At 42.8% G+C, this 15,139-nt stretch overlaps 1 protein-coding gene across 1 annotated transcript in view; it reads right to left on the bottom strand.

Annotated features, from left to right (window-relative positions):
* Positions 1 to 5,116: 5,116 nt before the first annotated feature.
* PLAC8 (placenta associated 8) overlaps positions 5,117 to 15,139 on the bottom strand; it is a 25,729-nt gene continuing 15,706 nt past the window's right edge. Inside the window, exons 2-5 of the mRNA XM_006151398.3 lie at positions 14,642 to 14,779; positions 12,071 to 12,195; positions 7,817 to 7,931; positions 5,117 to 5,390 (exon numbers count right to left, since the gene is read on the bottom strand). Of these exons, the coding sequence (XP_006151460.1) occupies positions 7,827 to 7,931; positions 12,071 to 12,195; positions 14,642 to 14,750 (339 nt within the window). The 5' untranslated portion in view covers positions 14,751 to 14,779 and the 3' untranslated portion in view covers positions 5,117 to 5,390; positions 7,817 to 7,826. The remainder of the gene's footprint in view (positions 5,391 to 7,816; positions 7,932 to 12,070; positions 12,196 to 14,641; positions 14,780 to 15,139) is intronic.

Raw genomic sequence — 15,139 nt, 5'->3', positions numbered from 1 at the left:
GAATTTTCGCAGGTGGCTCCACTAGAGCTGCTGATGACTCATTCTGCTTTCAGTGGGACAACGAAGCAAAAGGGAAGACAGTAACTTTAATACCTGCGGTTGTACCAATAACCAGGCCACAGAGGGAAGAACTCTTCATTGAGCAGAGAGAGGTCAGAGAATTATCCTCAGGGGGTTGTTTCCGTTGAGCTTTATTGAGAAAATAGGGAAAAGGCTTTTAAAAAATGTGGGTAACCTGCAGTTTGAGCTCTGACATGTGAAGAACTTGGAAATCATTGTACCCAAGCTCACAGCAACCTGAAGGAAGCTGAACAGACTGAAAAGCAATGACTTCTCAGCTTCTTCTAATAACAGAAATCACAGGACAAGCCACCACCTCAAAAACTGGAGTGGTGGGCAAAGACAGAGAATCATATCTGAGATCAGCTTACTGGGAGCAGTAAGTTGCTGGAGGCTGAGGGTGGACGAGCGTGAGTTAAAAACTCCTAAGAGCCTAGTCTTCAGAGAGCCTCTGTACTTCTAGGAATTTGCCAGGAGAACCCTATCAGGTTCTCATGGTTACTATCAAGATCCCATATTTGTTTAGGGCAAGGGAGGGGTAAGTAACTATTCATATTTTGAAATATACCCAAATTATTTTCCAGAGCAAAGGTCTGGCCTTTCAAGGGAAACTACTATATCAGGGCTATACCTGACCAGTTTTGTCTTACATAATGGCAGGGGGTGGGGGAGAAGAAATATTTCTGAAGGTTATGGCCCAGGGACTCGGGCCAAATAAACAACAAAGATGTAAAATTATAAAATGTTTCCTAAATACTACCCCATCAACAGGGCTCCAGGATAATGTTAATACCTGGATTATGACTGACAGCTGTAAGATGCAGACTCTAGGAAGGAATTCTTAGGAAACCCAAACATAACAGAAGAGCGAAAAAAATGTAACGAAGAAAACGAAATCTCTGGCACTACAACAGACATGAAACCTGGCCCAGCTGCTACCCTGATTAATATGGCCCTCATCTTAGAAACCCATCAGTCAAACCATGTCTGACTTTCGGCATGCTACAAGGCAAGAATGAACACAATCTGAAACAGTATCTCAAGCATCAGAATCAGACTAAGATATGAATTACCAGACTGGAAACTTAGCACAACTGATGAACATGTTAAGGGCTCTAATGGAAAAAAATAGATGAGCAAGAACAGATAGCTTTATAAGCAGAGAAAGATACAAAGTAGGGAAATGCTTGGAATTTTTAAAAAGTACTAAATATACTAAAAATACTAATACACTAAAAAGAAAAAAAACAAAGTGAATACCTTTGATGGGTTACCTCCATCTGGTCATGGCTGAGGAAAGAAGGTGAGCTTAAAGATATGTCAATACAAACTCTCCAAACTAAGATGCAGAGAGAAAAAAGGATGATGTCAGAACAGAACTTCCAGGAACTGTTGGATGATTATAAAATACCTCTTGTGTAATACCAATAACAGAGAAAAGAGGAAGAGAAGAAATATTTGCCATAGTAATGGCTAAGAATTTCCCAAAATCCATGATAGACATGCCACAGATCTATTGGGTTGTTAGAAAAGTCATGACCTATTTTTCTATACAAAAGAAAGCACAACAAAAAAACGTAGTGGAAGTATTTAAGATGTTGGAAGAAAACCACCAAGATCACATTTTATGCAGCAAAATTATCCTTTAAAAATGAAGGAGAAATAAGGACTGTCTCAACTAAGGCCAACAGAATTTTTTGCCAGGAGACATGCCTTGCAAAAAATGTTCAGTTTTACAAAGAGAAGGAAAATGATGTGGATTAGAAACTCATATCTACACTAAGTAGGGACCGGCAGATGGCGTGGTGGTTAAGCACCATGGACTCCCACATGGCCTTCTGTGGTTTGAGTCCCGGACCTGTTGGCTTGCTTTCTCACTTTCCCTCTCTCTCTCACTCTGTCCCTCTGGTCAAATTTAAATAAATAAAATTACAATAATAAAAATAATTCTTAAAAAAAAAAAAGGATCTACACAAAGCAAGAAGATCAGGGCAGAAATAAAGGTAAAACAATCTTTTGTTTTTAAATTTTTTTAACTGCTCTAACAGATAACTGTTCAAAGGAGTAATAGCAACAAGGTGTGGATGATTAAAACACACAGAAAGGTGAAATGAATGACATGGGTTGGCTTTGTAGCCTACTAATTAAGGGAGTTGGAGTCCCCATGACCAAAGGTACATTGTGAGTCCTGGCCTCAGTGGCTTGAAAAACACGCGGGGTGCTCGTGTTCCAACAGGATGGAGAAGTAAGGCAGAAAGGATACAACATGGCCACACCACATTGGTGGTTCCTTTTTCCCCTCCCTTTCTTCCTTTCTCTGGCTAACATACCTGCTTTCTGGCAAATACTTAAAAAAAAAAAAAAAGAAAAAAAGAATGATGGCAGTGTTATAAAGGACAAGAAAAAGGAACTGGGAATACTCTGCTAAAAAATATCTACACTGGGACCAACGGATGGCATAATGGTTATGTTGGTGGTTATGTAGTCGACCATGGTTCAAGTCCCAGACCTGGCGGCTTAAAACTCATGGTGGGTGGGTGTGCATGTGTGCCCAAGATCCCAAGAGGAGAATGAAGGAGAAGTGATTGCAGCGTGGCCATCCCCCCTGGGGGGTGATTTCTCACTTGCTGTCACTCTGTCTCTCTCTGTCTCTGGTAAGTGCATGTGCCCTATAGTCAAAATCTCTCTAAAAAATAAATAGCTGCAATATCATGAAGTAGTGTAGTGTCCTTTGAAAGCAAACTTAGTTGTAATGTGTATCTCAAGCTCTAGGACAACCACTGAAGTTTGTTTTGTTTTTGAGAAGTATAATGCTATGCCAAGAGAGAGTGAAAAGGAATTCTCAAATGCTTATTGTTGTGAACAAACAAGTTAAAGGCAAGATTCTTACCAAGAGAATCAATGTGCGTATTGAACATATTAAACATTCTAAGAGCAGAGATAGCTTCCTAAAACGTGTGAAGGAAAATGACCAGAAAAAGAAAGAAGCCAAAGAGAAAGGGACCTGGGTTCAACTGAAGCGCCAGGCTGCTCCACCCAGAGAAGCACACTTTGTGAGAACCAATGGAAAGGAGCCTGAGCTACTGGAAATTATTCTCTATGAATTCATGGCATGATGGGTGTTAAAAATAATCTGTGGTCTATAAAAAAATAAATAAATAAAAAATTAAAAATAAATAAATAAAACCTGCCTGCCAGGACCAGCAGATGGCGTAATGGTTATGTCGCCGGACTCTCATGTAGTTGACCAGAATTGGAGTCCTGGACCCAGCAGTTTCAAACTCATGCCAGATCTGCATGTTTGCAATGCCCAAAATCCTCAGAGAAGAATGGAGGGGAAGGGATTGTGGTGTGGGCATCCACCCTGAGGGGGGTGATTTCTCGTTTTCTGTCTCTGGCGAGTACACACGCCCTATACCAAAAATCTATCAAACAAGGGACCAGCAGTCAGCGTAATGGCTATGTTGCTGGACTCCCATGTAATTGACTGTGGTTTGCGTCCTGGACCCGGTGGCTTAAACTCACGCCCGGCACATGTGCGTGCGTGCCCAAGATCCCAAGAGAAGAATGGAGGAGAAGGGATTGCGGCGTGACCATCCCCCTGGGGGGTGATTTCTCGCTTTCTGTCTCTCTGTCTCTCTCTGTCTGTCTGGCGAGCACATGTGCCCTGTAGCAAAAACAAACAAAAAAGACCTCTCCAAAAAAAAAAAAAAAAAACTACCAAACAAAACAAACCAGTCTGCCAATAATAGCATCTATGAAAGGCAACTTTGCTAGAACTGTGAGGAGAAATACTGGGTTTTCAGAAAAGTCATGATGTATTTTTTCTATATTTTTTCAAAGGTCATTTACATAAAAAGTGAAGATCAATGATATATTAACCGTTTTGTTCAATAACCTTTTGCCATCTTTCAGTGAGCTTCACAATTCCTCGTTCATAGAAGGACCTATGTTTATCAACAAAATACTGAACAAGGTGTTGATTTATAGCCTCATCTGAACTGAACTTTATACCACATGAGAGTTGTGAAGAGAGAGAACAAGGGCAAATCTGATGGCACAAGGTCAGGTGAGTATGGCATGTAAGGCGACACATCCCAGCCAAGTTCCAGTAATTGCTGATGGGTGACCACATGTGTGTGGTCTTGTGTTTTCATGATGGAACACAACTCTTACGATCAGCCAGCTTTGGACATTTCTGGATGATGGATTCGTTCAAATAGGACAAGTTCAAAGTGATTGCTCATTTCTTTGGTAGGAGCTCAAAAACCATGACACCTTTAAAATCCCACCACACTGAGAGCAAAACTCATCTTCCTCTGATGAAGGTCTGCTTTCGGTGTCTTTTGAGGCAAATCATCATGTGGGGACCAAGACCATCTTCTCATCAATCCGCTTCTCATCACGTTATCAGTTACTTCAGAAAAGGATTTCTCGTTACGTTCAATGAGTTTATCACAGAGGTTTATATGTGCCGTCAAATGAACTTGCGTTCATGAGAAACCCAAATATCAAGCTTGTTTACGTATCCTGGCTTCTTCCCACCATAAATGAGCCTCATATACTAGACTTCTATTTTAGAGTGTTTGCGAATGGATGTTCAGTGTTTTTGCAAACTCTCGTGTCTTGTAATGTGGATTTGTCTAGATTGATGCCTTCATTTTGTCAACCTCAATGGGCCTCCCTGACCGAGGAGCATCAGGATCTCATGCTAAGAAACCAAACTAGGAGAGCAAAATTATGATATTTACCAGTGACAAAGGCTGAGTGCACAGAAGGATAAAGAATCTTGCTGGGCCAGTCCCATAAAATGGTGGTTAAGCGTGATACAGAGGTTGCTGGATCCCACACAGCCTACCATGGTTTGAGTCCTGGCCCCCGTGGCTAACACACTGGGCATGTGTCCAGGATTCTGATGGATTGGAAAATTGAAGGAAAAAGGACTGCACTATGACAAGGCCCCATTGGGGGGTTGCTTTCTCTCCCTCTCTCTCTTTCAAGTACACATGTATGCATACAACCTCTGGCACTAAAAAAATAAAATAAAGAATAATAATCTTGTTAGTAAAATCTTTTATTTGGTTTGCATTTTAAATGTAATTTTAAAAATTTGTAAGCTAGAAAATTTGGTAACTTGAAAGCAAGGGGAAACTATGCGGGACACTTAGCAAAACTAAAGGACAACATTCATTTAAAATAAATCACAAATTTGATTTTTTTTTCATGTCAACAATTAAACACATCCATCGTATTTCAATTGCAAAAGGTGGAAAAGAATTCAAACTGAAGAGGCACCTGCTAATTTTGGTTGCTTCAAAAGAGCTCTTCACCTAAAAGGAACATACAAAAAATAGTGTTGAATTTTCTGAAACTACATGTTTTTTTTGTTTTTGTTTTTGTTTTGTTTTGTTTTGTTTTTGAGAGGATTTTGCTATAGGGTGCGTGCAGTTGCCAAAGAGAGAGAGAGCAAAAGAGACAGAAAGTGAGAAATCACCCCCCGAGGGGGGATGGTCACACTGCAGTCCCTTCTCCTCCATTCTGATGTTGTTGCTGATTAGAAGAAACATTCTAGGGACCAGCAGTTAGGGTAATGGCTATGTCGCTGGACTCCCACGTAGTCAACCACGGTTCGCGTCCCGGACCTGGTGGCTTGAAACTCACGCCAGGCGCGTGTGCATGCATGCCCAAGATCCTGAGAGGAGAATGGAGGAGAGGGGATTGCGGCATGGCCATCCCCCCTGTGGGGTGATTTCTCGCTTTCTGTCTCTCTGTCTCTGTCTGACAAGTGCACGTGCCCTATAGCAAAAACCTCTAAAAAGAAAAAAAAAAAGAAGAAACATTCTATGTCTACAAATTAAAATCACACCTTGCCATTGACCTCCTATTTGTGCAAGTGATCCACTGCTACCCTCATCCACCTGCTCTAAGCCCTGGGAGACTGACCAGTGGGCTAGGGCTATACTCCCCTGCCCTCTGCATTTCTGGAGGGTTGGTTCAGCCAATGGGAAGCCCAGCATAATGCTATGTCATTAATGTAGTCATAGCATAATGGCTATGTCACTGAACTCCCATGTAGTTGACAGCAGTTCAAGTCCCGAACCCATGAGTGTGCGTGCCCAAGATCCCGAGAGGAGAATGGAGGAGAAGGGATTGCGGCGTGGCCATCCCCCCTGGGGGGTGATTTCTTGCTTTCTGTCTATCTGTCTCTTTCTGGCGAGCGCACGGACCCTATAGCAAAAACCTCTCAAAAAAAAAATTTCCTCCATGAGAGATAGAGAGGCAGAGAGACAGGCATCCCCAACAGGGTCTTCACACTGCGATCCACCCCTGGGCCCAGCTAGCCAGGATCACGGACACAGGTGCGTGTGACCGCGTGAGCAGGGAGACACTAGCATGTGAATGCAAGACACTCCCGTGTGGGTCTGGCGCCCTAGCCACCGTCGTGGAGGGCCGTCTCCCTGCTGTACCTCTGTGGCTGGCCACATCATGTTGGGCTCTACTTAGCTACATCCTCAATAGCCAATCCTGAGGAAAAGCGTTGAAAATTACTTGATACATTTCAAATGGTGAAATTCTAGATAACATTTCAAATACTCTAAATTTCATATCTACCTCTCCAACAGGATTTTTCGGCTTAACCTCACTTTACTATAGATGCTTCATATCCATCTGAGTGTTACACAACATGGAATTATCATTTGTTCTGCCACTTATAAATAGGTACCAGTATCAGGACTGGCAGGTGGCATGGTGGTTAAGGTGCTGGAATCCCACATGGCTGACCGCAGTTTAAGTCATAGATCTGGCTGCTTGCTTTCTTATTCCCTTTCTCTGTCTGTCTCTCTCTCTGGTCAAATTTAAAATAATAATAATCATGAATAAAATTAAATAATTCCTTTAAAAAATACCAGTTTCCTTTGCCAGTTTGCTAGTTTTATCAGGACACACGTTTTCTACTTCTTTTGTATCTTGGTGGTAAGTGCCTCATTAATAAACCAACAGAGGGACCAGCAGTTGGTGTAATGGCTATGTAGCTGGACTCCCATGTATTTGACCATGGCTCAAGTGCAGGACCCAGTGGCTTAAACTCACACCGGCTGCATATGCATGCATGCCCAAGATCCCGAGAGGAGAATGGAGAAGAAGGGATTGCGTTGTGGCCATCCTCTCTGGGGGGTGATTTCTCACTTTCTGTCTCTCTGTCTTTCTGGCGAGTGCACTCGTCCTATAGCAAACCGCCCCCCTCCCCCAATATAAATAAATAAACCAGTAAAGGGACTAGCAGTTGACATAATGGCTATGTCACTGGATTCCCATGTAGTTGACTGCAGTTTGAGTCCTGGACCCAGTGGCTTAAATTCACACCAGGCACGTGTGTGTGCATGCCCAAGATCCCGAGAGGAGAATGGAGAAGAAGGGATTGCAGCATGGCCATTCCCCCTGGGGATGATTTCTCACTTTCTGTCTCTCTGTCTTTCTGATGAATGCACATGCCCTATATCGAAAACCTCTCAAAAAATAAAATAAAATAAAATAAACCAACAGAATACTGAGAAGTTCAGTAAGTTCCCCATTCTCTTATTGCTAAAATAGGATTTCAAAGTACAGAGCTGTCTTCTTTATAAAAATAGTGCTTTGGGAGGCTTAAGGAATTGGTATCACTGAATTATTATTCAAAACAATGAATAATTACAAAACCCTTACTCATATTTCTAAAAATGCACAGATTCTAAGAGGAAGGTTTGCAATGACTCACCATCAGTTTTTTAGAAAGCATTCATGGCCTTCCTTCTGTTGATATCTCTCTTGATTTGGCAAAGAGTACAATGAGGACAGCAAAATGTCATCATATGGTCATCACAAAGAGATCCCTGTTGGAAAATATAAAAGAAACAGAATTGTAAAGATCACCTTTTCAAAATTAGGACTTGTGGATTTGAAGAGATGCGGGTCCTCTGTTTTTTGCTTTTTATTTATTTATTTATTTTCTTTTTTTTGGAGAGTTTTTTTTTTTTGGTCTTGTTTTGCTTTTTTTTTTTTCTTATTGGGCACATGAGCTCACCAGAAAGACAAAGAGAAACAGTGAAATAGAAAGCGAGAAATCACCCCCCAGAGGGGGTGGCCACACCGCAATCCCTTCTCCTCCATTCTCCTCTCGGGATCTTGGGCACACACACACATGCACCCAGCGTGAGTTTAAGCCACCAGGTCTGGGACTTGAACCGTGGTCGACTATGTGGGAGTTCAGTGACATTGCCATTATGCTAACTGCTGGTCCCTGTTTTTTAGGTTTTGCCATAGGGTGTGTATGCTTGCCTGAGAGAGACAGAGGGTGACAGTGAGAAATCATTCCCCGGGGGGATGACCACACTTCAATCCCTTCTCTGTTCTCCTTCTGGGATTTTCAGCACACACACACACAAGCGCCCAACATGATTTTTAAGCTGCCAGTCCAGGACTCAAATCACAGTTGTCCACGTGGCAATCCAGTGCCTCAACCATCATGCCAGCAGGATCCTTTGGATTCAGAGTTTGGATGAATACATTTAGGACATGTTAACTATTTTTCCATGTAAACTTGTCTCTTTCTTATGACATAAAATGTTTGCTTATACTTTATAATTCTGAAGATATAAGACAATATCCAACAAAATTATCAAGTAGAGGTAGAACAGAGAGTTTTAGAAATAGAATCTCAAAATTCTTTTCTACCACACGCTTTCTGTCTCAAGAAGCTACTTGGAGTTGTACTTGACCAAAATGAAGGAGTAAACCAACAAAGACGAAGAGATGGGATATAAGAAAAAAAAGAGTCTGGGCCAGCCCGATGGCCTACTGGTTAAAGGGAGCTGAGTCCTGCAAGGCCGACTACAATTTGAATTCCAGTCGCAGGGGTTTAAAAACATGCTGGGTACCTGTATATGTGTGCCCAAAGTCCTGATAGGATGGAGAAATGAAAGAGAAAGAATTGTGGCATGACCATGTCCGTTTAGGGGGTGCTCTCCACCCCATCACCAACACTGTCTCTGGAGAATACATGTGCCTTCTAACAATTGGAAGAAAGGAAGAGAGAGAAAGAAAGTGAAAGAAAAAGGAAGAAAGAGAGAAAGAAAAAGAAAAGAAACAGTTTAACACAGGAGGGAAACTCATGGACTCTCCAGGGTCATGGTGAAGAGAGATCCCAGGATGAAAGCTAAGCACCAGGAGTTAAGTCTCTTTACAATCTAAATGATGTATAGCAATTAAATATATAAATAATAATAAAAAAGAATAATTAATAAAAATAAATAAAATTAAGTTAAAATTAGAGAGATTTCATTAAGAAGATGAAAATGATAGAACATCTATGTGTTACATGTATTGGAAAAAGATATATTGGGTTTTCAGAAAAGTCATGATGTATTTTTTTCCATGTTTTTCTGTGCAAAAAGGGGTCATGACTTCTGACAACCCAACAGAAAGCTGGCAAGGAATTGGAGTTTAAGTATTCATAATTAAATGGAGAAAAACTACTTCTAAAAAAAAAAAAGAAAGAAAGAAAGAAAGAAAGCAAAGGCCAGCTCTGTAGCCTAGTGGTTAATGGCCACATGGCTAATCATGGTTCAAATCCCGTCCTCCACACCCAGTGACTTGAACACACCATGCATGTGTGTGCCTGGAATTTCAACAGGAGAGAAAAATGGAAGAGAAGGGATTGTGGAGTGACCACACCCCACTGGGGATGTTTCTCCCCACGCCAGATGAGTGCATGTGCCCTCTGGCATTAAGAAAAAAACAGTTATTGATACCAGGAAAACAAAATGATCATATTCACCACATGACTCAACCCTAAATTTGAATAAAGCAAATACAGTTATCATACTGCAAATACTGGATATGGAATTAAACAAAATTATGTATGATTTTATTAAAAGGAGTGAGGTTGAGGGAGGGTGCAGGTGTGTTCTGGGGAAGAAGGAGCAAGCTAAATTCTCATCTTCCATAGTGGGGGAGGGGTAGATAATGCCCCAAACTAAAAGGTTAAGAAGTAACCACCCAAGTCCACCATTTGGAGATATGGAGGAAAAACCACAGGAATCAGCTCTGCAGGAGGAGGAGGAGGAGGGAGATGGGTAGATACTACAGCTTCTATTTTAAAATTTTTAGAGAGAGATTTTTAATATAGGGTGTCTGCGCTTGTTGGAGAGACAGAAAGAAACAGACAGAAAGTGAGAAATCACCCCCCAAGGGGATGGTCGTGCCACAATCTCCTCTCCATTCTCTTGGGGTTTTGGGTGTGCATGTACACACGCCTTCCATAATGACGTTTCTGTCAACAAGGAACTGCATTCACAGTGATGGCGGCGACAGGTATACCACGTAGTCTTGGTGTGCAGTAGGATCTGGCCTTTAGATCTGTGTAAGTACTGTCAGGATGTTTGCACCATGATGAATCACCTACCAACACGTTTCTCAGAAAACGCCCCCATCGTTAAGCAGCACGTGACTGTATATATGTGTATACGCACGCGCACACACACACACACTCCATATTATCTGTTCTGTTTCTCTGGAGAACCCTGATTGATGTACTCCCCCTCTACACAAAATGGTACACGGGAGGTGCATGTGTGGAAAGTTAGAACCGACAACTGACTTTTTCTCTGCTAATATTAAATATTTTGGGGTAAATGACTCCACCTCTGAAAACGTTGACGTCCTCATCTGTCAAATGTCGTAGACCTACCCACTTCTCTGGGATGGCATGAGGATGGAGTGAGGTAACGTATGTAATGCACCGGGGCATAGCAGGTTCTAAATCATCCTCTTCCACTGCTTGACATACATACATACATGGCAAATGTGAGGTTATTAATTTTCAAGGTTTTCTTCTTTTTCTTTCCTTTTCTTTGGGGGGGGAGCAGGGGTGAGATTTCTGTTATAGGGTGAGCACAAGAGAAAGAGACAGACAGAAAATGAGGAATACTCCCCAGGGGGAATGGCTGTGCCACAGTCCCTTCTCCTTCAGTCTCCTCTCGGGATTTTGGGCACACACACAAAGGAACTGCATTCACAGTGATGGCGGCGACAGGTATACCACGTAGTCTTGGTGTGCAGTAGGATCTGGCCTTTAGATCTGTGTAAGTACTGTCAGGATGTTTGCACCATGATGAATCACCTACCAACACGTTTCTCAGAAAACGCCCCCATCGTTAAGCAGCACGTGACTGTATATATGTGTATACGCACGCGCACACACACACACACTCCATATTATCTGTTCTGTTTCTCTGGAGAACCCTGATTGATGTACTCCCCCTCTACACAAAATGGTACACGGGAGGTGCATGTGTGGAAAGTTAGAACCGACAACTGACTTTTTCTCTGCTAATATTAAATATTTTGGGGTAAATGACTCCACCTCTGAAAACGTTGACGTCCTCATCTGTCAAATGTCGTAGACCTACCCACTTCTCTGGGATGGCATGAGGATGGAGTGAGGTAACGTATGTAATGCACCGGGGCATAGCAGGTTCTAAATCATCCTCTTCCACTGCTTGACATACATACATACATGGCAAATGTGAGGTTATTAATTTTCAAGGTTTTCTTCTTTTTCTTTCCTTTTCTTTGGGGGGGGAGCAGGGGTGAGATTTCTGTTATAGGGTGAGCACAAGAGAAAGAGACAGACAGAAAATGAGGAATACTCCCCAGGGGGAATGGCTGTGCCACAGTCCCTTCTCCTTCAGTCTCCTCTCGGGATTTTGGGCACACACACACACACACACACACCTGACGTGAGTCTTAAGCCTCTGGCTGGTCCCTAGCTTTCCAGGGTTTTCAAGAGCCTGGAAGGAGCTCATGCAACCAGAGTATTTGTTGCTAAGACAACTGAATACAAACTTGCACTTGCCAGGAACCTTCTACCAATCAAATGCAGAGACTGACACCATCCAATGGCCTCCAGGCTGAGGACACTTATTTGGAGTGTGGTTGCGTAGTGAACACTGCAGGGTCACAGGAGACTCACCGGGATGCCGTATCGGGTCCGGTAGAGTGTCCTCATGGCGACGCTTGTTCCACACAGACAGCATTCATTCATGTCAGATGCAACTTGACAGCCAAGGCATATGAAGCAGAACGTGCCACAGAGACCTGGTACCGGAAAACAGGCAGGTCATGCACTGCGTTCCTGGGAGCCCACAGCCTGCTCTCAGGAAGGGCCCCCCCCAGGTCACTGCGCCTGTGCAGGCTCTGCTGCAGCACCATCCTCAGAGCTCCCGTCCAGCCTTGCATTCCCTCCACCCTCAACTCCTTTCAGGAATGTTCTAGTCCATTTTGTTGCTAAAAACAGAGACTACCTGAAAGTGGGTGATTTCTAAAAGGAGAGAGTTATTCTGCGAACTGTTTGGAGGTCCAGGGTCCAGGGGCTTCGTCTGGTGGGCACCCCGCAGTCAGGACCATGAGGGTGAGCGCAGAGCAGAGACGCGTCCCCAAGTCTCCCTGTTCTGGTCTCACCTGTCTCCTTGTAAACCCCAGAACTCGATCACGAGGCCCTGCCCTAGAGATCTGCATCCTAGTCTCTTCTCAAAGCCCCCGACTTTTCACTCGTAACTGGGTCGAGTACTCACCGTCTTACTCTCATTATATGGGTTGTGGAAAAAAAAGTCATGATGCATTTTTTTTTGTTTGCAAAAATACATCAGGAGTTTTCCCACGCTTGATACATGAACTGGGTGGGGTGGGGCATATTCAAATTAGAGCAAGGCGTGACTGTCCCCATGTCATTCTTTCCATAGTGCCGCTTTATTCACTCATTCACGGACTCCAAACACCTAGCCAGGTTCAGACCTCGTCCTTAATACTAGCCAGGTCCCTGACTGAGGTCTGGGAGGAAGACATGACAGGAATAATTCCCCAACGGAAGCCAGCCTAGCTGCCAAGGGCTCACCCCAAGAAATAGGGCCCAGAGGGCCCCAAGCAGGAAATGCTGTGTAAGTTAATCATTAAGGATGATTAGGAGCTTCAAAGGTAGACAAAAGGGGGGCTGCCAGGTAGTGTGGTGGTTAAGGGCACTGGACTCCTACATGGCCGACTAAGGTTTGAGTCCTGGACCTAGTGGCTTGCTTTCTCACTTCCTCTCTCTCTCTCTCATTCTGTCTCTCTCTGGTCAAATTAAAATAAATAAATAAAATTAAAATAATTCTTTTTTTAAAAAAGTGGACAAAGAGAAAAGCCCCTCTTCAAGAGAGCTTGGCGAGTCCTGACAAATGCTGGAGCTCATTCTGCATGGCTGGGGACCTGGGATGAGAGGGAGATGTGGGGTGGGGGATTAGGTAAGGTGGGGAGCAGAAGATGAAGAAATGTGAGTGTTCAGTTTCTCATCAAATTCATGAGGAACCACTGAAATATTTTAACCAGGGAGGATGATTTGGCCAGATCGACATTTAAGAAAATCTACCATGAAGTAAGAAAGCTCGTATTAGAATGTGTGTATTCATTTAACTGGGTAATAACAGTAGGGGCGGGTGGTTAAAATGGTCGTGGTACTAACATTGTCTAGTTATCACTTTGATTTGCAGATGTTGAACGAATGTCCTCAGAATCGTAAGTCATCATCCCAGACTATTTATAAGACCTGAGAATGAATAAACAAACCTAATTGTATCATTTCCTAGCCATTTCCCCCATCTGCACTTCTCGGTGTAATTATTAACTCGATTCATGTCAAAGTTCAATTCCGTGGCAAATTAAAGTAGTTTTCCCTTTCTCTCTCTGTCCCTCTCTGGTCAAATCAAAAAATAATAATAACAAATGGAATTAAATAAATAATTCTTTTGAGAAAGTATAATGCATGGTCTTTCTTTGCCTCAGAATCCTGCGTGGACACGAGACAGGCAAGTGGACTTCGGAGCAAATGTTCAGCAAGTGGGTTTTGTTTCTTGGCTGGTATTGAGAACTAAAGCCCCTCGATCCTCTCTGCCACTCCTATCTCACCCCCAAACCTCCTTTTCTCCATGTTTACTTAGAGATAGATCTCTCAGAGAGATCTCACAGACAGAGATTTTAGAAAACAAAGCAGAGGCAGAGATATTTTCCCCAATGACGAGTTCATTGTTTTTTAGGATTCTTTATTCTCAGGTATATAAAAAACCTAAATGTAGAAATTAAAATAGTTTTTCCTTGAGCTCATGCTGAAATCGATCCTCTGTGGACTGGACGTAATGTAACTGTAAAATAATGAGTTTAATTTATGTGTAACAAGAGCAGTCTTTTTAAAAAAAATAGCTTAAATGTGGAATGTTCCTTTAATTAATGAAAGGTCTATTTTTAATCATTAGGTAGGCCTGTTCTTTGTTAGGCTCAATCTCTGTTGCTGTAATCTTACCTCTAGAACTTACTTGAGGAGTAGACTATTCTTCGAAGGGGTGGAAAGAACGAATCACAAGCACACAGAGCCTTTTTTGTTAAAGATACCATTTCCTGACCTCTGGGGTGGCTATAATAAATTAGAACTTGACTACACACTAAGGGAGGATTTGGGGGATGACTTGGGTCATTGGTAATTCATCTCCACAGTAATCATTTCCCACATACTTACAGACTCCACAGTCACTGAAGCAATCACACAAGCCGGTCTGCCAGTTGGAGTTCTGGACTATCACTTGGTTAGGTTGACTCACAATGACCATCGGCGACTGAGTTTGCATTTTCAATGCGGAGTCTTAAAACCTCTGACCTGAAGAGGAAAAAGTTGGCATTAGTAGTCTCAAGGCTGCTCTCGAAGTCTTCTCATCAGGACTATTCACTGGCTAGCGAGGCAATTTAATTGAAGCTGCTTGTTGATCTCTGAAGAACGTAAATTCTATCTCCACCCTTCAGAGGCAGAGCCTCTCCAGGGGGACAGGTATTCACTGAGCTGGTAAAGAGAACAGCTGCCGCTCACAGGCTCAGAAGGCAGATCAGGGTTGTACACAGGTGGCTGGTACCTGCACAACCAGGAAAACAATGACCAGTCTGTGCTAGTGGCCAGAAGTAGCAGATGATGGAGTGCAAACTTCTCTGAAGTTGAGCTCTCCTAAGCTTTTATGCATATGCC

This window comes from Tupaia chinensis, unplaced genomic scaffold, assembly GCF_000334495.1.
Source record: "Tupaia chinensis unplaced genomic scaffold, TupChi_1.0 Scaffold000318_1, whole genome shotgun sequence".
In the NCBI taxonomy this organism is placed as follows: Eukaryota; Metazoa; Chordata; class Mammalia; order Scandentia; family Tupaiidae; genus Tupaia; species Tupaia belangeri.
The sequence above is the reverse complement of the archived record's forward strand: the minus strand, read 5'-3'. Positions and strand labels throughout refer to the sequence as shown.